The sequence below is a fragment of the Myotis lucifugus genome, unplaced genomic scaffold, assembly GCF_000147115.1.
Source record: "Myotis lucifugus unplaced genomic scaffold, Myoluc2.0 scaffold_34, whole genome shotgun sequence".
NCBI lineage: Eukaryota > Metazoa > Chordata > Mammalia > Chiroptera > Vespertilionidae > Myotis > Myotis lucifugus.
In genome coordinates this window covers 3,273,196-3,294,957 of record NW_005871082.1, presented here as the reverse complement: position 1 = coordinate 3,294,957, position 21,762 = coordinate 3,273,196, and the positions used below count along the sequence as shown (strand labels likewise).

General features: G+C 37.1%; 1 protein-coding gene across 13 annotated transcripts in view; it reads left to right on the top strand.

Annotated features, from left to right (window-relative positions):
• Window positions 1–19,654, top strand: part of CEP128 (centrosomal protein 128) — a 335,869-nt gene extending 316,215 nt beyond the window's left edge. For 12 of the 13 annotated variants that reach the window (XM_023752499.1, XM_023752495.1, XM_023752498.1 and 9 more), the window contains 3 exons: window positions 10,590–10,698; window positions 18,537–18,660; window positions 18,931–19,654. In XM_023752499.1, the coding sequence (XP_023608267.1) occupies window positions 10,590–10,698; window positions 18,537–18,660; window positions 18,931–18,973 (276 nt within the window). In that variant the 3' untranslated portion in view covers window positions 18,974–19,654. Of the gene's footprint in view, window positions 1–10,559; window positions 10,699–18,536; window positions 18,661–18,930 lie in introns of those variants that run through there. The other variant, XM_023752501.1, reaches the window with a different exon arrangement.
• The last annotated feature ends 2,108 nt before the right edge of the window (window positions 19,655–21,762 follow it).

The window sequence follows — 21,762 nt, the reverse complement described above, 5'->3', positions numbered from 1 at the left end:
TCTTTGATGCATGAAAGAGATTTTTAGTTTTGTGGGAGTTGAGAATAAAAAGATAGTGCCTATAACTTTTACCTGGGAACTAATTTGTATGTTTATGCTACTGTGGAGTAATATGTTGTTTGTCCATGGGAACTGATGCTGCTTAAGAAATCCTGAGCCAGGAGACCCTGGTCTCTTGGTTGGTTAAAGGCTAAGTGTGGATGGTCGGTTGCACTCCTTTGTGCATAAGCCCAGTCACTCTCAGTGCTGAGGTCCCCAGTAGGCAAAGTAACATATAGGGAACTTTGTAAACTATAATCTTGGCACATACAGTCATCTGTCATTCATCATTCTTTCCATGAGGATATGAACTCCATACTACTAATTAATGGGGATGCTTATAGATGAATTAGGGAACTTAAAATTTGGGGGTGAGACCAATATAGGACACTAGAAAGATTTGACCATATTGACAAAAAAGCCCGCCATTCCCTAGATTCTCCTCAAGATCCACCTGTGCTGTGGGTGATTTCAAACCCATTGGATTCTTAACAGGTATTAGCTAGAGCAAGCTTTCTCAACCTTGGCATTATTTGCATTTGGGTCCAATATCTGTTGTAGAGATGGTCACATGCATTGTAGGATATTGAGCAGCATCCCTACTAAGTAGATGCCAGTAGACTCCTCCATCCCAAGTAGTAGCATCGAGAAATGTTTCCAGACACTGCCAGATGGCACTTCAAGGGCAAAATTGACCCCCATGGAGAACATTGACCGAAAAGGAATCCATTGATATTCAAATGTACATGCCAATTCAGTTTAGAAAAAAAATAGCTAAAGGCTCTTCGGGCTCTTTTATATTCTTACAAACTTCAGTATGTACGAATGAATATTCATTACACTGTATCTATTTACTCATTACAGCCAAATATAATATTTCTAAGAAGTTGCTGCCTCCTGAATGAAATCGAATAGAACACTCAGTGGATATAATGACTGTTCATTTCTATAGTCCTCCCTAGCATGCTTAAAATGAGCACCCCACTTTCTCAATCCCCAGAAAACTGAACACTGTTATGCCACATTATTGATACCCTTACTGTGAAGAGGGAATCCTGTGGCTTTATAGCACCTTACCTTTGTTTTTTATAGATTGGCATTAGGGACTCTAGTAGGGACCTTGTTGTTTCATATAGCAAAATTTAAGTTTTCTGAATCATCTCCCAGCATTCCCAGTAGTCTCTCATACACTCCAGCATCTCTCCATCACTTACAGGGGTGCTGTCCACTTAAACAGAAATACAGGGTTTAGACAACTATAGCAAATAATAATAACTACACATTATTGAGCCACTTACATGAAATTGCCCTGTTTGTAGGTGTTGCACACTTTATATGCATTATCTCATATAATCTTCACAGCAACCCTATTGGGTTGGTACCATTCCCACCACCCCTCTTTTACCATTGAAGAAAGCAGGGTTTTAGGACAATTTAATGGTTGAATCAGAATTAAAACCTCAATATGCCTTGCTTAACATTTGCAGCTGATTTGTAAGTGAGGCCAACACTTAGCAAAATGAGAAATAAGTTTTGCAGATAGATAGTGCAAGTATAGGAAAGGGCTAGAAAGTGTATTATATGATGACGGTGTTCCACATTAGTACTATCTAAACACTGTAAAACGTTGATTCATTTCAGTGATAAATATGTAGACTGTCACCATATGTAACACGTGCCTGAAATAGTGTAGCAATCTAACAAAACTCATATAAATATCACATTTTTTGTAGTCATTAGAGATGGAAATGTGGGAGAACAGTTTTGCCATTTGCAGATACCAATGATCATTTGCTTACATGCTTCTTATGAAAACTATTTAAAAAGACTGGGAGGGGAGGCAGCTTCAAAAGAAGCATGAACTCCTATGAGCAGTGAGAAAGTTGTTAATCATTTCTGGGCTTCATGGCTAATCAGAAGAGCTACCTCAGGTTAGTCACAGGCATCCTGAAGAAAACACTTCATTTATAAGAGGCATTGGGATTCTTTCTCTCAAGAGAGAACGTGCCCATAATATATTATTTCAACAGCTATTAACTTCCCACATGTTTTGCTAGGACAGAGTTCAGAGAAAGGCACGTTGCAGGGACTGAATTTGTAGTTCTACTGAAAACTTAATCACATATTGTCTTTCACTCTCAACAGTAGAGTTGAGTAGTTACAACAGAAACTGTATGGCTCAAAATGTCCAATATATTTACTCTCTGGCCCTCTATAGAAAACGCTTGCCAACTCTTTGTCTAGAGAAAGGGGAAATTATCAATCTGGTCTTTCTTCCTTTGCATGTATATAAAACATTTCCTTTCCTTTATTTACCAATCAAATAAATACTGCTCATGTTCTTAGGAAAATCACAATATTTATCCATTCATTCAACAAACATTCATTGTTAGCTGTGTGCCAGGAACTTACTAGATGCATGGGCCTCACATCATTAAAAGAAATAGACAAAGATCCCTGCCTTCTTGAAGCTTCCATTCTAAATGAAGAATATTCATGTTTGTTGTTATTGTTGTTTTTTAAAATACAATATTCAACAAACATTGCGTTTCTACTGTACACAGGCACTCTGCAAGGGCTAAAGAGAATGGTATAATAAGAAAAATAATTACCAATCCTTAGGAATCCAAAGCCTCCACACACACAACTGTTGTGTAAAGGAGAAAGGGATAAATGCTGTTATGGAGACTTTAATAGACTGAAATGGGAGTTCAGAGAAAAAAGAAAGATACCCATAGTCTTTTGAAAAAATGGTTTATGATGATGAAGTACAGGAAAGTATTTGATCCCCATCTCTTTGGAAGAGAGTGGCTATTAGCATTACAGTTGTACAACTCTGACTGTATTATTATTGACAGTTAAATAACTGTTGGAATAGAGAACCATGTTGGCAACTGGCTTCTTATGTTGTTGTTAATGTAGGAAGGCGGCGAGACGTCCACTATGACCACACTGCTAGTGGAGGGAAGGGTTAGCAGGAAGTAACTCAGGTTCTTTTACAATCCAGGCTAGAGCCATCTCCTGCAATTTGCTCTCGTGGCAATCACCAGAACAAGAACTATCGGATTTCTAGAAATCCATCGAGATTTTCAGCAGGAGCGACGTGCACATTTGCTGAGAGCATAATGTAATATTGTACTAAATTGACCAAGTAACTGGACCAAGTCTGTTCTAAAAATTTATATTTAGAATTTAATTCAAAGCTGAATCTGACATATTTTCTTTATCTTTGTAGAGACAGCAGAGGCACTTCATGGCCTTTCTTTCATCAGGCCTAATTGGGTTTCTATCAGACAGTTTTCTTCCTTGCTGTCCCAGCTGTTTCAGATAGAACAGAATGTTCAAAAGTCAGCCAATGGCATAGCATTGCTAATCTGAATTCACAGAGGAGTGTGGTTTTGTTCAAGAAATCCCTGTTTGCTACCTGCATTTTTTGCTCTCTACACATACTAAATATATGGTTTTAATTAGCAGTGGGTTTTTTAGTAAAATCACAGAAGGCATGTATTGTTCCCATCCTTCCTCCTCCTAAAAGGAAATTCATGATTTTCAATTTCTAGTGGAAGGGTCAGTATGTAACTTCTTTTTAAGGAAGCAGATGTTTTATAGGATAAGATGAGGTGGGTGAGGAAGTGTTGATGATGTCTTTCAGCACAGTTTATGAAAGCAGAGCTGGCTGAAGCCCTTTGTCATATTTGTTCGGAGTAAGAGTCCGTATGGTATTCAGTACGGTTTTGCTCCTGGGAGCCAGTTCTCCTTCCTTGAATCTCTTCCTGATTTGTTTATACTTTGCTTATAGCAATTAATGGCTGTTAGATCTTCTCTCTTAGGTCAGCTATTTCTGTACATACCTTAAATCTTCTACAATAGTAGCTTCTAAAGCATGCTATGCATTAACTCCTGATGCAAATCAAGATTATAGGTGATTTTTATTTAATGACTATTAAAACATATCACTAGTTTATTTTTCAGGTAATTTTACAAAAATTGCTTGGTAATAATACTGTCAACTATGGGGGAATTTGAAGGAGAGTTAACCACATCACGCCCTGATGATCTCATTTATAACCACCTCTCTCCATGCTTCAACAAGAAATCATATATAAACTGCTGTGCAAATATAGCTCTGTGCTTCCCCTAATCTTAGCCAGTTTGCCATTCTTTAAGCCCCTCTTATATAGAGATTTAAAGTGCAAGGTTAATTAATCTGTAAGTTAACATAAAAGAAAATAGTAAGTATATAGTTGAATACTGGAATTTTGGAAATGCTGTTCTGCTAGATTGTAGGACTTTTGAGGGCAGATACTGTCTGCCTCATCTTTGACTCCAGAATACACAGCAAACACATACATGTTAAATTGTGAGTACATATTTTTCTCTAGTTTCAGCCTTTCTAGAATTCTAACAGAAATTTAATTTCACACATATGAAACCTGGCAGGCAATCAAATCATGCTAAGTCTGAAGAGATTTTTATTCTTTTGAAGTGATCAAGGCTAACTTGCCAGCCATAATATTTAACTAGTTGATTTCATTTTGCTCTTTTAGAAGTTAAACAAAAGGTTGCCAAATGGATTGGGATTTTTCTTTATTATAAAATCTGAAAATAGCAATGGATCAAAAGTGTTTATTTAGGAATCAATATGGGTACTTAGATGAGCACATTAATTTTTTAACCTGCTTGAGCCCCACTCTACCAAACCTAGTTCCCTTAACAAGCTTTCAGCCATCCCAGTGATTTACTCAAGAGCAATAGAAAAGAAAGATTGTGAAGAAGTTCATCTATAAAGATCCATTTTAAATAATCTCAAATTCAAAATTCTACATACTAAAACCATAAAGAATACCAAGTAAATGTCTTAGTAGTTTTTATTAAACATGCTTGAATAATGTTCATGCAAACAATCATTGTTTTCTTTAAAATAGTCACTTTAAGAGAATAAATACTAAGTCCAATGAGGCACCATCGTTAAAACATCTTTGCCTTTGTTAGTTAAGTAAGTGGCAAATTCTTTTGAGTGTCATTGTTTATGGCAAATTTGTATCCACTGTGAGTAGATTAGATTTGGCCTCTGAAAGACTAAAGTAATACAGAGCCAAATCTGAAGTAGGTTACAAAAAAAAAGACTGAATAGATCCTTTTCATTAGTGAGTGGTTGGGAATATTAAATTTTATGCAATAAAGTATCAACTGGACAAAGGTAAATTTATCAGATGGTCTGATCTAGCACAGTGTTGTCATGAGTCTGTTCACCTGTGATGACTGTGGCTTTGGGTTGATAGTACTTGTGCTGTGCATTGGGATTTCCTGTGGTAAAGATCGTGTGAATGGTTAGAAGTGCTGACTGTTTAGTGGTTCTGTTCAGATAGGCTATCATAAAGTGTTCGTGCTGAGAGGACTTAGAGATGATCTGGCCCAGCACCCTCATTTTTACATGCAGGAACTGAGAATATGAGAGTAGCAGTCTCCCATGTCCCAACTTCCACCATGGCAAACTTTCATTTCTGTACTTTAGACAATAAATGACCCTATGTGTCCATTTTTTTAGTTCCTTAATACAAATAGCACTGTGCTAAAGTGTGGACAATTGGGATGGGTGAATGAATAGATAGAGATAATAACAGCGTCACCCTCATGGAGGTTAACAACTAAAATAGGAGCCTTGCAGACTGAGATGTGGAGGACAGGCTTTACATAAACTGTCTCCCCAGGTTTACCTTTCAAACAGGAATAAAACCTACTGGGGAAGAGGTTAGGCGTTTTTAAGCACTGATGGAGGATTGGGAATAAAGAATGGGGGTGAGGTGGAGGGATAGTGCATTGTTAGTGTGGACACGAGTTCTGGAAAACATTCCTGCCACAGGCTCAGAAACACATAAGTGTTTTTTCCTTCTCTCCAGGGGAAGGGTTGGATAAATTAAAATTTAAAAAAATTAAATGTATCATTTGTCTTATAAACTTTGAACTTATAATATTCCGGAGAGAAAAATACTTGGTGGGCGTCATTAAATATTAATCATTACAGATCAGTTTAGCAAAGACATTTTAGTCAGGTTGGAACAGCTTTTAAGAAACCAATTACAATGTGGGTTATGAAAGAGAAGTGGAAGAAACCCAGGGAAAATATTAGAAAATGCAAGTCCCTGCACCCAGTGGAATTTTTGCAGGGAATTCTGGCTAACTAACTTGTTGAGACTTAAGACAGCAATAAAAATAAGTCCTTGTGCTAAGGATATAAGAATTGGTAAAAAGCAAAAGCTAAGATTACTAAAATTGCAAAAACATCTTCCTTTTTAACAAATACTTTCTTTTTAATATTTAAGTATTTGATTAAAGGGTAGGTAGGAATTACAAAAAATCATCTTATGGTCACCTTGTAAAATTTACTTATATAGAAATTCCACAAATTAAACATCAGTATATAATTGGAGGACATGAGGGTATTTTTTTAATCTTCTAGTATGTTGATTATTGAAAGGATTATGAAATATTTTTCTTTTAGGGTGTTCTTTGAGGTTTCATTTCTTTAGTTGTATTTCATGGTAATATGGGGGATTCTGGCAGTCTTTTAAAGACTTATAAAATGTTGGAACTTAAGGATATGTCAGAGATAAGCTTTCTCATTTTCTACATGTGAAAAAAAATGTAAGTGGTTAAATAAGTCAACAATTTTAAAGGGAAGGGACAACAGTCCTAAATTTTGAGTGCTTATTAACAGAGTGCCAAAATACATGAAGCAAAAACTGATAGAACTCTAAGGAAAAATAAACACATTCATAATTATAGTTGGAGATTTCAATATTCTTCTTTCACTCATTGATAAAACAATAGGCAGAAAATTAGTAAAGATTATAGAAGACTTGAACAACACTATCAGCCAACAGACCTAACTGATATTTATACAATACTCCACCCAGCAACAGCTGACTACACATACTCAAGTGCACATCAGACATTCTCCAAAACAGACTACATTCTGGGTGATAAAACAAGTCTCAATAAATTGAAGATGATTGAAATTATACAAAGTCTGTTGTCTAACCACAATGGAATGGAACTAGAAATCAATAACAGAAAGATATCTGGAAAATCTTCAAATATTTAGAAACCAAATAACATATTTCTAAATAACCCATGGCAGAACTCAGAAGAAAAATTAGAAAAAATTATATGAAAATAAAAGTATAGTTTATTAAAATTTGTGAAAGTCAGATAAACAGTGCTCAGAGGGAAATTTATCACATTAAATATGTATATTATAAAAGAAGAAAAGTCTCAAATAGGTAATCCAAGTTTCCACCTTAAGAAGCTAGAAAGTGAAGACAAATCAAATGTAAATTAAGTAAAAGGAAGAAAATAATAAATAGAGATCAATGAAATTATAAAAACAGGAAAAAAAGTGAAATAAAAACCAGGATTTTTGAAAAAAGCAATAAAATTTAAAAACTTCTATCCAAATTGATTGGGAAAAAAATAAGATAAAGTTTTCAATATTAGAGATGAAAGGATAGTACTAGAATTTCTATAGACATTAAAAGAATACTTAGGAAATACATAGGAATAACTCTGCCAATAATTTGATAACTTAGACTAAATAGATACAAATAAACAGCCTAAAAATATGTCACCCAGTAATTCTACTCCCAGAACACTATGCTAAATTAATACATTTAAAATGTGGACAAAGCTTTATGTACCAATATGTTTATCAAATGGTTATTTATAATAGAAGGAAGCTGAAATCACCTTAAATTTCCAACAATAGGTTAGTAAAATAAACAATGATTAACCATAATGATAATGATGATAGAGAAAATTCCCATATATAATATTAAATGAAAAAGTAGAGAAAAAAAATGTCAACAAATGGTGATCTCAATTATAAAGATATTTATAAATGAGAACTGGAAAAAATTTACCCTTACATTAGGCTACTAGGTTTATTTTTAACTTGCTGGATTATTCATTTTCTTCATTTTTTCTGTATTTTCCAAGTGTTCTAAATATGAAATATCAGTGTCCTATTTTAACTGTCATATGCCACAAAACTGGTTTTATAATTTAAAATAGAAAGTATTCTATTTCTGTGAACAGAAAAGATATAATCTGTGCTTTGAATCCAGTTGATTTTGCTTTAGAAATTTAAGCCCATGCCTTTTGGGAAGAATGAGCAAGGGCTTGAATATCTTTGTGTGCCTCAGCCTTCCTCTGGTAGGCACACTGCGAGGCTGTCTTTGCACCGTCTGTTTCATTCAGCCCCAACCTGAATCTCCACTTCATTCCTCTCGCTGTCTTTTTTCAGTCCAGGTGTCTGTGTTTCCTTAAGTTTTCCTTTCTCTTATTGGCTCACAGTCATTAAAGCGTCTTTTACCAGGAAACCATTTCTTACGCTTTTCTCTTTCATGCCTCATATAAACACCATGACTGACTGGAGATTTCTAGCACTGATTGAGAACTAACTCTCCTTTCTGTTTGTGCATCTTCCAGCTCCTCCCAGGCCTTTAGTACTTCACATCCGACTGTAAGAGCCAGGTCCATTGCCCGGCCTCTGGCCGCCCACTGTCAGCTCATTCTACAGTAGCTGTTGAAATACATTTGGACACAATGTATGTCCTTTCCTTTCCAAAAGTCCTGTAGTGAATGACTTCCAGTTTCTTATGAAATCCCTGTAACTAGTCAAAACTATAAATCATTTGGTTGAAAACCTAAGGGCCTTCATCTTAAATAGACCTGAACTCCCTTTTGGTACATGAAGGCTAATGTACTTGAACCATCTGAGGATTATGTCCATCATTATATCTTCGAGTAAATGGGCCTTTTACAAATGTAAATGAACATGTTCTTTGTGGCCTTTCATTTTCATTTGCGTAATACTTATGTGATAAAGATATAAAATATAAACTTGGCACTTGGTATAGAGAATAACAACTAATCCATCGGATTGTCATGTTACATGAGGCTCTGCTGTTTGTGGTGGCTATGTTTTGAGGAATCTGGGGCCCCTAACCCACAGTTGTCTCATCTAGAATCTTTGGCAACATCCTGATCCCTTCCTCTCCCTTGACCCCACAGTTATCCTCAGTTACAGTCTTTTAGCTGGTTTTCTCAGACCAAAACCTGTGCCACTCCTATCTGTTCTTCCTAAAGAGATCAGAGTAAGCTTTGTGAAATATAAATTAAGGCATGCCATTCCTCTCCTGGAAACCCTGGACTGACTTTCTGATGTATGTAAGAAAAACCTCCCAAATCCAAACCCCAGCTCTCGATCTCATTGGAACCACTTTCTTCAGCTTTAGTGTTCCTAAGTCATGGGGCCTTCCTTCAGTTCTTCAGACACAACAAACTCTCACCTCAGCGTCTTCACACGTGTCTGGAGCATCATTCCCTGACCTCTATCTTCTGCTCCCCTTACCTTCAACTCTCCCACCACCCACCCATAAGTTTTCACCTGGCTGATTTATCGATTTATACTCAGCATTCAAAAATTGCTTTAAATATCACTGCCCAGAGGAGGTTTCAAATCTAAATTTAGTTCTTATTATTATTTCCTATTCTTCTTCTTATAACACTTATAGTTTTTCATTTTATTGTTATTTATTTAGTTTATTTGTTTAATGCCTTTTTCTTCTGCAAGCTAGAAAATTGCATGACCGCATACCTCATTTTGTTCATTATTTGACCAGCACATAATAGGTGTTCATTATTGTTGAATGAATGAGTGAAAGAAAGAAAAAATGAATTGTGTAAATAATTAAAAAAACACTCAAAAGAAAAAAGTTGCAACTTTACTATCACAGAAAAGTATGAAAGCATCTATTTTAAATCTAATTAGTAAAATTATTTGAGTTATCATTCCCATTTTTAGTGAAGGTTTGGGGGAAAGGAAACATTTATATATTCCGTGAGAGAGGGACCTCTTCTGTTTTCATTTTTATTTTGGTATTAAATATTTATTGAATGAGTAAGAGGTTTAATATAATCATTATGGAAAGGAGTCTAGCTCAATGTATTTAAAGTATCAAATTGTTTTTATTGACCCAGATTTCCACCTAAAAATTTGTCATAAGGAATATCACAAATATGGAAAGGTCATATATTTAAAGATGTTTCTCACCGTGTTATTTATAGGAGGAAAAATTTGGAAGCCACCTAAATGCCCAGGAAAGCACTCTGTGCTAGCTAAGTATAGTGTATCCACTAGATAGTATCCGAGTAACCTACATGCTAAAGGTTAGGATAATAGGATGACTTCAGAAATGTTTACAGTATGAAGGCAAATAAATGATCACAGTTTTATAACACTGTTTACAAATCCTACCCACAGGGAAAAAAGACTGAAAAGAAATATGTCATGCTGAGAATGGCTCAGGTCATTTCCTTCTCTTTTTTATTTTTGTACATGCACAGGTTTTATTTTTTACAATGGTTATAATTATATGTATAACGTAGCTTGTATATTGAGGTTCAGTTTCACATTTAGAACTTTTAAATGAATCCATATTCTTGTATTTTGTAACCAGTGAACTGAAATGCTGTGCTGTCTTATCTAGGATGACCGAACCTTCGCCGAAAGTGCCCATGCTCATGGGCTGGATCACTCATCTTCTTGGCAGGACCACAGCCGCTTTCTGTCTGCTCCACGGTTTTCACACTCGGCCTGTAAGTAAGAAGTCCTGTACCGCTTTTAAATTGGATTTAAGAAAATGCAACTCATGGGAAGATTAAAATGTAAGGCCAATACATGATAGTAATATTCATGTTATGTGTTTGAAAAAACTTTCATTACGAATCGTACAAATAATGCCCCTCGAGTACACTTACAATATCACCCAATTTACTACAAATATATATGGGATCCCCCTTTTATAGACCTTACCCTTACCAGAAAAACTTAAAATAAATCATCCTAGGTAATAATCTTAATTAAGCAAATTTTGTATGTGTGGAGATCATTGCTAACTGTGGATGAATGGGTAAAGGAAGTTAGAGGGTATTACAATACAATTCAAATCACCAAAGAGTGGAAAACCTTTGCATAGAACTATTCAGAAATATATAATCTTTTGCAAAGAATAAGGTTATTAATGTGATTACAGGCTAGATTTCATTCTGTGAATACACTGTAAATGTTGATAGTACATCATCCACACCAACAAGGTGTAGGGTCTCTTGAATCAGGATACCATCTCCCACCACCCACCCCTCCCCTTCTTCAAGTTTCAGATTATATGTAATGTCCTTAAAGAAACCTTCGGAAGTTACAGTTTTAAGTATGGTTTCTGTTATGAGTGCCCACAATGCATTCCAATTTTTCTTTAAAACCCTTCTCAGAATAATTATGAAGTTATTTGTTGTTTGAGTGATTTTTTTTTTATTGATTCCTCCGTTAACTGAAGATTGAATGCATGATGATAGGTATGATGTGTGTTCTGTTCATCACTGTTTCTTCAGCATCCTGCATAGTATTGGGCACATAGTGAATACTCAATTAATATTAAATAAATGAGTATAGGAATTTTTTTAAAGTATACTTTTATCCAAACCACTAGGACTCAAATGTTATTTTATGGGTTCTTATTTAAATAATCATTTAGCTCTTCAGTTTACCATGGGCATAGAGTTTGTACATAAAATCTTGAAAACCCTCTTATTTCAAAAAATCTAGGTTACTATAAAATAAAATACCAAAAGAAACCACAAGGAAGTAGGTCAAATCCAAAAGTGATAATTCTCATTTTTGCTGATTTATATTTATGGATTCATTGAATAAATATTTTTTAGTTTCTGATAATGTTTTGGTTTTCATTATATCATGATTATTTTATTCCAAGAGCTAAGCACTTTCTCTTCCCTGTCTTAACCATTTACCAAGTGACTTTATATATCTGCATAAACCCTCTGCTATTCTAATCTGGCAGCCACTCTTTAATATGGATTGTTATCTCAAGTTGGTTATAATACCTTAGGATCTGATATACATAGGTCAAATTTCTTATTTTTCATATTACGAAATGGAAAAATTTCCTCAGGGCTGTGTGATATATATGAACATGGAAGAGGAGGGTGGGCAAAACACCATCAAACATTCCATCCCATCCATCAAGGCATTCACATGCCTGGCCTGAAGATAAACAGCACTGTGACCAAGTCATTGCTCCACGGCTGTTTAATTCTGCCATTGTGACCTTCATAAGGCGCCCCAGAAAGGCACCTAGAAGGAAGTGGTTAGAAGACATTAGGGGGAGGAAAGCATCACGACTTTTAGAATTTTTTTTTAATATTATGACAGGCAGTGAGAGAAACTGTTTTTAACTTTCTACTCAGTAGCATTTCATGACCAGCTATGGTCATTTCTCTAAGATATATTATAATCCTTATAGGCAGCCATTCGTTTCCATATAAATTATCTCACTTACATGGAACTACAGTTAAATAAGAGTAGGAAGAAAATATCACTGAGAACATAATTAGTGTTAAAAATGTGTATTATTGCCTATACTGTAAAATCTGACTGAAAATTTACCTTCAAAAGTAAACCTCTTTTCCTAGTTGTTGTGGTTCAGTTTATTGGGCATCATCCTGTGCACCAAAAGGTTGCCAGTTCAGTTCTCATTCAGGGCACATGCCTGGGTTTCCAGCATGATCCCCAGTTGGGCGTGTGCAGGAGGCAACCAATATATGTTTCTCTCTAACATCAATGTGTGTGTCTCTCTCTCTCTCTCTCTCTCTCTCTCTCTCTCTCTCTCTCTCCCTTCCTCTCTCTCTAAAAGGCAATAAAAATCTTTTGAAAAATGTAGTAAGCTTCTTTATTAATTTAATTAATTGATAAATGATGTAAGTATTTTATTAAAACACTAGAGGCCCGATGCACAAAAATTCGTGCAAGAATAGGCCTTCCTTCCCCTAGCTGCTGGCACCGACTTCCCTCCAGCACCTGGAACCCAGGCTGGCTTCCCTCGGGCCACTTGCAGGCACCTGGGACCTGCTGGCTTCCCTCCACCCTGGCTTCATGAGGAAGGACGTCCGGAATGATGTCTGGAAGACATCTGGTCTAATTAGCATATTACCCTTTTATTATTATAGATAACCTATGTTTTACTCTTATTTTTGACAATTTATTTTATGATTTTTCTCACATATCTACCTAAATATTTTGAAGGATACTTTAGAAAATTTATTCATAGGCACCTTATTGTTAAACATTTTATGTTATTGAATTAAACTTATTCCTAGAAATTACATTTATTCTTATTTGATTTTCTAATGAAGCTTGAGGTTTCTATGTTTTTTCATAATGTGGTATCTTAGAAGTAGATTAGGATCACCCTGAATACTTCATTTTTGTAGCACAAACCATTTCATCTTATTCATAGAAATTGTTCTGTCATTTTTCTTTAACCTCCATTTAAATTTCTAAAATTACAAAGGAGAGATGTCAACACCAACAAAAAAACAGCACCTACTGTAAATTCATAATCCAAGGAATGAAGCTGTCTTTAAAAGTATTCATGCCCTCAGATATGAGAGGAAATATTATATCCATTAAAAACAAGAGCAAGATGCAAAGAAAAAGGAACACAGGATAAAAGGTCTCCGAAATTTAAAATATATTAAATTAGAAAGGTGAAAAATGAAGTTGAGAAAAATCACAAAGAGTAGAAGGAAAAAAATATGGCACAATAGGAAGGAAAAGATAAGATATTTAGAAATTCAGTTCAAGAGGGAGAATACCTGATTAGCCAGAGTGTTGGGATGAGAGAACAAGGAAAACAGAAGAAAGGCCAGAAGTGGGGGGTTAAAAAGGCCCACCCACAGGGACCTGGTGCACTGCGGCCATCCTGAGGCTCCCCTCACCCTCTTTCTATGTTGATGCCCATGGGCCTCAGATCCCGGGCCTTTCTCTGCTCATTTCAAAAAGGGAGGTGAATGTTTTACTTTTGTGTCTCTGAAAATGGATTTCTTCCCCCTCATTCTGGTGAAACTTTGGCTGGCTATAAAATTTTATGTTGAAAACCACTCCTCCTGAAGTCATTGCACAATTATCTTCCAAAATCCAGTGTTGCTGTTGAAAACTTTATGTCTTTACTGTTTTGACTCCTACTCCTTAGAAGTGATCTTTTCCATCACCACTAACTCCCCATGCAGCCCCAAAAATTTTTAGGACCTTTAACCCCACCAGGTTTCATGATGATAAGCCTCCCTGTGGGTCTTGCCTTACTCCCTTTACAAGCTACTTGCTGGGTGAGCCCTTTTAATCTGGACACTCATGTTCTTCAGTTCTTTCCTATTTGCTTCACTTGAGCACCTTAGAAAAAAACTACTCATAGAAATATGGCAAATCTAATTGAGTTATTAGAAACAATTACAGGTGGTCATAGAGAAAGAGCAAATAAAAAACAAAAATAAAAACATGGGTCAATGACTAATTCCAGAGGGAAAAGAATGAGCAAGAAAAGAAGCATTTTCATAGCATACCTATTAGGTTGTGTGAGCCATATTTACATAGTCATAGTATAATATAAATACTCACTATTGACATAACTCGAAGTTCAGATGTAACTATATAGGGAGGATGGGATGAAGAGAAGTGGATGGGTGTGGATAAGTCTAAAAATGATAAATTAAAAAAAATAGCCATATAAGCTTCTTTTATTTACAAGAATTGAAGTAAATACAGAAAATAAAGCTAAAAGAGTTGATTATGGTTGACCCTTGGGATCAGGATTGTGGGATTGGGAGGGATGGGGCAAGAGACTGCAGTCTTTGTATGTAGCCTTTTGGTGCTCTTTGATATGTGTATGTGTGCTTAGTCTAAAAAGGAATCTCATACTAGCAAGTGTTTGATTACCTTCTGAATGAACCATGAAGGCTAGAGGTTGGAGTTTAGAGCAGTTGAGACCAGTGTGGGGACATGAGGAGTAAATAACAGGGGCTGAATGGACATGAGTTTATGAGCCCACAGAACAGGCTCCTTCCTCCTCGAGTTGGGATTTGTACTGGATGAGGCCCTTCTGTCTATGCTGTAGATGCTAAGGCATTCATTCTGCTGACTTAGGTGCCCTGTCAAACTGTGACCAAACTACAGCAAAGAATCACTGACCGTGGAAAAAACAAAGGAAGTGGGAAAATACTGCATAATTTGTGGTCTCTGAAATGATCCAGCATTAATGAAAGTTTGTTTTCAGTAGTAATTTATGTCAGCTTTGTATAGTTCAGGTCAATTCAAGAAAAGGTAGATTCCTTCTGCCAGGAAGAAGGGGAGAAATGTATAAATTGTAAGTTTATATTACCATTGGAAATGGGAACACAGAAATCCATTCTTTAGAGCCATGATTACGACCAAATTTATCCTGGCTGGCTGGAAGTTATGGCCGAGATTCAGGACACTCTTTTAGAAGACTTGGATTCCATTACCTTCAGCTGTAGACAGTGGGGGCTTAGTAAGTAAGAGAGACGCATAATGCAAGCTTTTGAAACTGTCATTTTTACTTTTTATAAGTAGTGACTGACCACTAGTCTCCATGTATAGCTCCTTTTAGGCTAAAGGGACACACTCCAGGACTGGCCTACAGTCCTGAGGCCAGGACCAGACCAGATGTGAGTGAGGCTGGAGTCATATGATGACTTCTCGAGTCTTCAGTCCTTTGAGACTAAATGCTTGATATTTGTGGAGTTGGTATCTCTGAACTAAGTTTTAAAAATATATGGGGATTGCAAATTTTCTTGTAATTCTAAAACGGTTTTAAATAATATTTATTTAAATAAATGCATGATCCCAAAAGGAAAGAACTTATTTTTCATAGGAAAAAATGTTATCTGAGGATTATTATAGGTGTTGGAAATGAATCATGCATATTAATTTGACTTGATAGTCTTAGGAAAGCAAATCAGTGAAAGTTGCTAAAAAAAAGGACCCTATTTTATTTACTTACCTCGGTTTATGTTGCTCTAAAAGGGAAAGAAAAGTTAAGTACTCTCAATTTACGTTAGAACATGCCTGTAGTGAGAGTTTAAGTCCCTCGGGTGAAACAATTTCTCTGCTACCAGAATAGCACACACTTTTCACTTCTGCTCTGAGTGTCAGGATCCACCCGCCTAACTCTGAACAGACACTTCCTATGTGGTCCTCCACTTCCCACATAAAATGCCAAGGATTTATGGCCATAAAAATATTGCAGTACTGATAGGTAGAAAAATGTTTTTTGGTTTTGAAAGAGTTTTTTTTATTTCATGAAAGCACCAGCCTTTCTGTTTCTCCATTTTTATAGGTTCATTTTACATGATAAGGAGTGTGTGTGTGTGTGAGTGTGTGTGTGTGTGTGTGTGTGTGTGTGTGTGTGTGTGTGTCTATCTTTTCACTGACCATTTAGGTGCCAAGTTTTTTCTGATTATTGTAATTTGACAAGGTACTCTCTTCAGTGGTTCTCAACCTTTGTTGCACATTAGAATCACCTGGGAATCTTTTTAAAATCCTGATTTCTAGGCCTCATCCTCCGGAAATTCTGTTTCTTTGTTATGGGGTGGGGCCACAACATTAGTAACAAAGAAATAGAATTTCCGGAGGATGGGGCCCAGAAATCAGGATTTTAAAAAGATTCCCAGGTGATTCTAATGTGCAGCCAAGGTTGAGAACCACTGCTCTAGATGCTTTCTAGAAAGCAACTGGAAAATCCCTAATTGGCTATCTCTTAAAAATTCCTTAAGTACATTGTTGTTCAAGCAACATTTGCTAAGAGGCTATGCAGGAGGAGGCTCTCTTTTTGGTTCTGGGGGACACAATCGTGAACAAGACAGGAGAGGTCACCTCATCTCATGGAGGAATAGGTAGTAAACAAGTAAACCATTTGAAATGGTGATTATGGTTTAAAGGTGAAATGATGGAAGACACCTAGAACAGGACTGCTCCCTTAAATGAGTGATCAGCAGATGTTTTTCTGAGGAGATTACAACTGAGCTGAAACCTGAATGGTAAGAAGAAGCCACTGAGTTAAAATTGAGTGGAAAGTTTTCCTTCGAGAGGGAGCAATAAAAGTGCAAGTACCCAGAGAAGAAAGGGACATGGTCTTCTAGAGAGATGGAACATTGAATGAGAGAGTGAGAGTCAGTGAGAGAGTGAGGGATAGAGAGAGAGAGAGAGAGAGAGAGAGAGAGAGAGAGAGAGAGAGAGAAGGTCCCCAGGGAGCTAAAGGCAGATGTTTGGATTTTATTCCAAGTTCACTGGGAGGCCATTGGTGGTGGTGATGGTGGTGGTGGTGGTGCGTGTGTGCATGTGGTGGAGGGTTATGCAGGAGAATGACCTACTCTGATTTACCTTTTAAATAATAACTCTGGTTGTGGCCTGGCCAGATGGCCCAGTTGGGTGGAGTCACGGATTCAGTCCCTGGTTGGGGCTTGTATGGGAGGTACCTATCAATGTCTCTCTCTCTCTCTCTCTCTCTCTCTCTCTCTCTCTCTCTCTCTCTCTCCTCTCTCTCTTTATCTCTCTTTTTTCCTTTGTCTCCCCCAAATCAATAAAAACATACCCTCAGGTGAGAATTTTTTTTAAAAAAGGTAGCTCTGGTTGTGGTATGGAGAAAGGGGAAGAAGAAAACAGGAAAAGAGGGAATGGTAGCTTTGGCTGGTGTGATAATAGAAATAGTGTCAAGCAGAACTTGGAGGCATAACCATCAGAACTCAGTCTTAAATTGGATGGTGCAGGAGGCAGGACAAAGGAAGTAAGGAACCAAGGTCTGAGAAACTAAGTGATTAAGTGTTTCATTTTTGAAGGTGGAGAAGAGAAAAGGATGGGCAGGCATCTGAGATTAGGAATCAGGCAGGAAGATTTCACATAGTTGGATATAGGTGGCTGGAGCTCACAGGAGATGTTAAGAGGTAGTAAAAACACACACACACACACACACACACAGAATACGTTACATTCTAAATCTAGTCTCAATTTCCTTTGGTGAAACAAAGAATATTCTGCATAAAGGAGGCCCTTAAGATTTCTCACTCCTTGCCCTAAATGGTTTGGCTCAGTGGATAGAGCATCGGCTTGCGGACTGAAAGGTCCCAGGTTCGATTCCAGCCAAGGGCATGTACCTTGGTTGCGGGCACATCCCCAGTAGGAGGTGTACAGGAGGCAGCTGATCGATGTTCCTCTCTCATTGATGTTTCTAACTCTCTATCCCTCTCCCTTCCTCTCTGTGAAAAATCAATAAAATATATTTTTAAAAAAAGATTTCTCGCTCCAAAATTCTGTGTACTTTACATCATTATATACTGGCCACACACACACCTTCCACTCTCAGATACTTCTTTTCCCCCCTCCCCCAAATTAAATCACATGGATGTTTTTTGAAAATATAGTAAACTGACTAAATTTATTCCTACATCGAAGGTCTGTTAGGTCATGTAAAGTTGACAGGAAACTAGATGAAATACGATTATATACAATGTTTTGGTCCAGGGATTATGTTCACTTAGGTTGATTTTTCTCTTTTCTTTTACCTTGCCAGCATTTACCAAAAGAACTTTTGCTCCCGATTCAACTTCAACCAAGGAAGATGCCACAGGTTTACCAATGGATGGAACAAGTCTACAATCCAAAAAGCAGGAATATGAAAGCAAAAACAGCAAAATGTAATTAGTTGCTTTCCATGAGTTTTTTACAAACAATAGCATATCTACCCTTGCTGCAATTGGCCTACATTCTCTAGCAGACATAGCTGAAGTCTATACTCTTCAGCATTGCCAAACACTGACTGCTATGACAATACAGTTGGTCCTCGTGAATGATATACGTTAAACCACTCCAAACACTGTCAGCTCATGAATACTTACAACTAACTTATTAGCAACTTATACCAGCAGAAAAAGTGATATTTTTCACTTTGCATTTTTCTTTTTCAGGTGCCGCCAGTCTCATTTTTCCAACCAAAATTTGAGTTTATAATTGAGGTCTTTCAACAATGACTAGCTAAAAAGGAGGAAAATGAGTTCCCCAGGAGGCAGAAGTTGCCAGCACTTCAAATTCAGGGAGCATTTATATACAACTGATTTTTTTAAATGCTTTCTCCCTAATAAATTATCATGTGTTATAACATGTCATGGAGATATGCAAATATAATAGTAGTTCACTTTATAAATGCTCAGGATTGTTAAATTCATCAATTCAGCAGTCTGTTGCTACATGCAGTACATTAACATTATTTCCAATTATTCCTATTAAATAGCAATAAAGAATTTACAATGCTATCTGAATTGCAGAGCCAAGTAAAGAATTCAATGCACAATTTATTTATTTGTCTTTTTGTGGCCAAATATCCCACTGTGATCACTTCAGTTATATCCTGGACCATCTTTGGTTTACTCTGACCAAAATCACAGTACCAAACTCCTATGTCCATGAGATTTTCTCTGCAGGAGCTCTCATATAACTTGATACTATCTATATACTTTCAGCCTCTCAGCTTTTCCCACATCAAAGTGTTTTTAAGAACTTGTCTTCTTTACATGCTGATCTACCAGTGGAGAAAGATTTCTATTAAATGCTAAATAATGGTGAACATTGGGTCATGGTGGGAAAATCCTGCACAGAGACAAGAACAATAAAGCAATACCTTTCTAATGTGCATCACATCTGTGTTTGTTAAATTTCCCATCTATACTAATAAAAGGGTAATATGCTAATTAAACCAGATAACCATATGTCTTCGGGACATCATTCTGGAGGTCCATCCTGACAAAGCTGGGGGTGTGGCCAGCCTGCAAATTGCCTGTGGCCCCTCACCCAGGCCGGGCCCACCCCCAGCAGGGAATCCTACCCCAATCAGGGGCGTGGCCAGCCTGCAAACCACCCACAGCCTCTCACCCAGGCCAGGCCCACCCTCAGTGGGGACTCCCACCCTGATCCAGAGCCCCCTTTAGGGCAGGCCAGCCAGCCCCCACCCATGCACCAGGCCTCTATTCCTATATAATAAAAGGGTAATATGCAAATTGACCCTAATGGCAGAATGACCAGAATGACCGCTAGACCAGTCACTATGAGGCTCACTGACCACCTTAGTATCTTTCCCCGGCTGGCAGGCTCTGATCACCCGATGGTGAACGGGGAACTGGGGGTGGGTGGTGGCAGGGGGCGGGGCTGGCTGCAGGCAGCTGAGGAAGTTGGCCCTGATCATAGGCCAGGCCTAGGAACCATACCCATGCCGGGCTTCTAGTATTTCATAAAGATGCTTCTGTTTCACTTAAGATATGTTTTCCTAATGGACCATATTGGAATGTGCAGAAGACATGAATGTAAATGCTACAGTTACTACAGAAGATGAAGAAGTTTCCTATCCCTAAATTACATAATACAATCTTCATAGCTTCCAAGAGTACAGGCACACATTTTATCATAGTCATTTTCTAAACCTTTTGCTGAATTCCTCCTATAGGCCAGCTGTTGTGCTAGGAAGGAAAACAGAAACACAAAAGCAGGTGTTCCTGTCCCCAAGTTTGTATGGCATTAGGAATTACAAGAAAAGGGGTGATGTGTTCAGGCTAGCTGGAGAAATTCTGATTTGGACATTAAACAGGTTTGGTTTGGTTTTGTCTAACCTCAGGATGTCAAAACATTAAAGTGCTGACGAGCACTGTGAGGTTTTAGTGGGAACAGCCCTTTGTGTCGCTTCGCATAACCCATATCAACTCTATAGTAATATTGGGGGTATTAAGAAATTATGTTAATATGTTCATTGCTGTTTTGACCAACACCATAATATCTTAACTCCTTGGATCTGAAGTTTATCTCCTTGGATCTGGAGAGAAAATTAACAGGTTTTATTTAAATCCTGTAGATTAAGGTTAAATAGCTTTACCCTGAATATATTAGTAAGAACTTTGTGCAGTCCAATCTGTTTAATAGGAACTGATCTAAACCATTATTGGCACATCTGTGGTCATTAAAAAGAATTACATCAGGACAGTTAGACCTGGAAGTTTAAGGTAACTTGGAGTATTTACTTGGCAAATCCTTGAAAACATTAGCTGATGGTTTTAAAACAGAGTGGAGAGAGATCTTATGAAAGACCTTTTTAAGTCTGAAATAAGTATATAAAGCCACTATGTCATATTATTGAAGGCCCTAGGCTACTGTTGAATGAATGGAGGTATCTGACTTTAAATATTAAACACACAAGAACTTTAAAGGCAAAGTCAACTTTTTGTGAGCAGCAGTTTTGTCAAAATTCCTTGACCCTCTGTTCATATGGAATTAAATCCAAGGGCCTGCCTCCCTGAAGATTTTTCCTATCTCTTGCAGTCACCATAAGCTGGAGTTGGAAATCAAAAGAAATGTTAAGAAAACACTAATAGCTTCATTTGTACATTTCAAAGCCAGCAACTAGCTCCTTTACTCACCCCTCTGGCAGGAGAGTGTGTGATATCAGCCCCTGTAGAGTTGTGGCTGCTCAGCTATGTTGCTTGTAGCACTGGGACATTGGGAGGGACAAACCTTATTCTTGCAATGAGCCTGGTCCAAGACTTCACTTGAAGATTGGTTTAATCTTTTTTTTTTTGGTTTAATAGTTTTGAGTCTTCTGGCCATCTTTCTCCCTAAACATACTAAGCTTCCATTGAACTTACTGAAGCCGCAGAGGCGAGAAACATCTGGGAGAAACCTAGCTTGATGTGTTTCCCATTGGCTAAGGTCATTATTATTTCCTTGACTAGTCATGTCTGATTTAAAGATTGGAAACC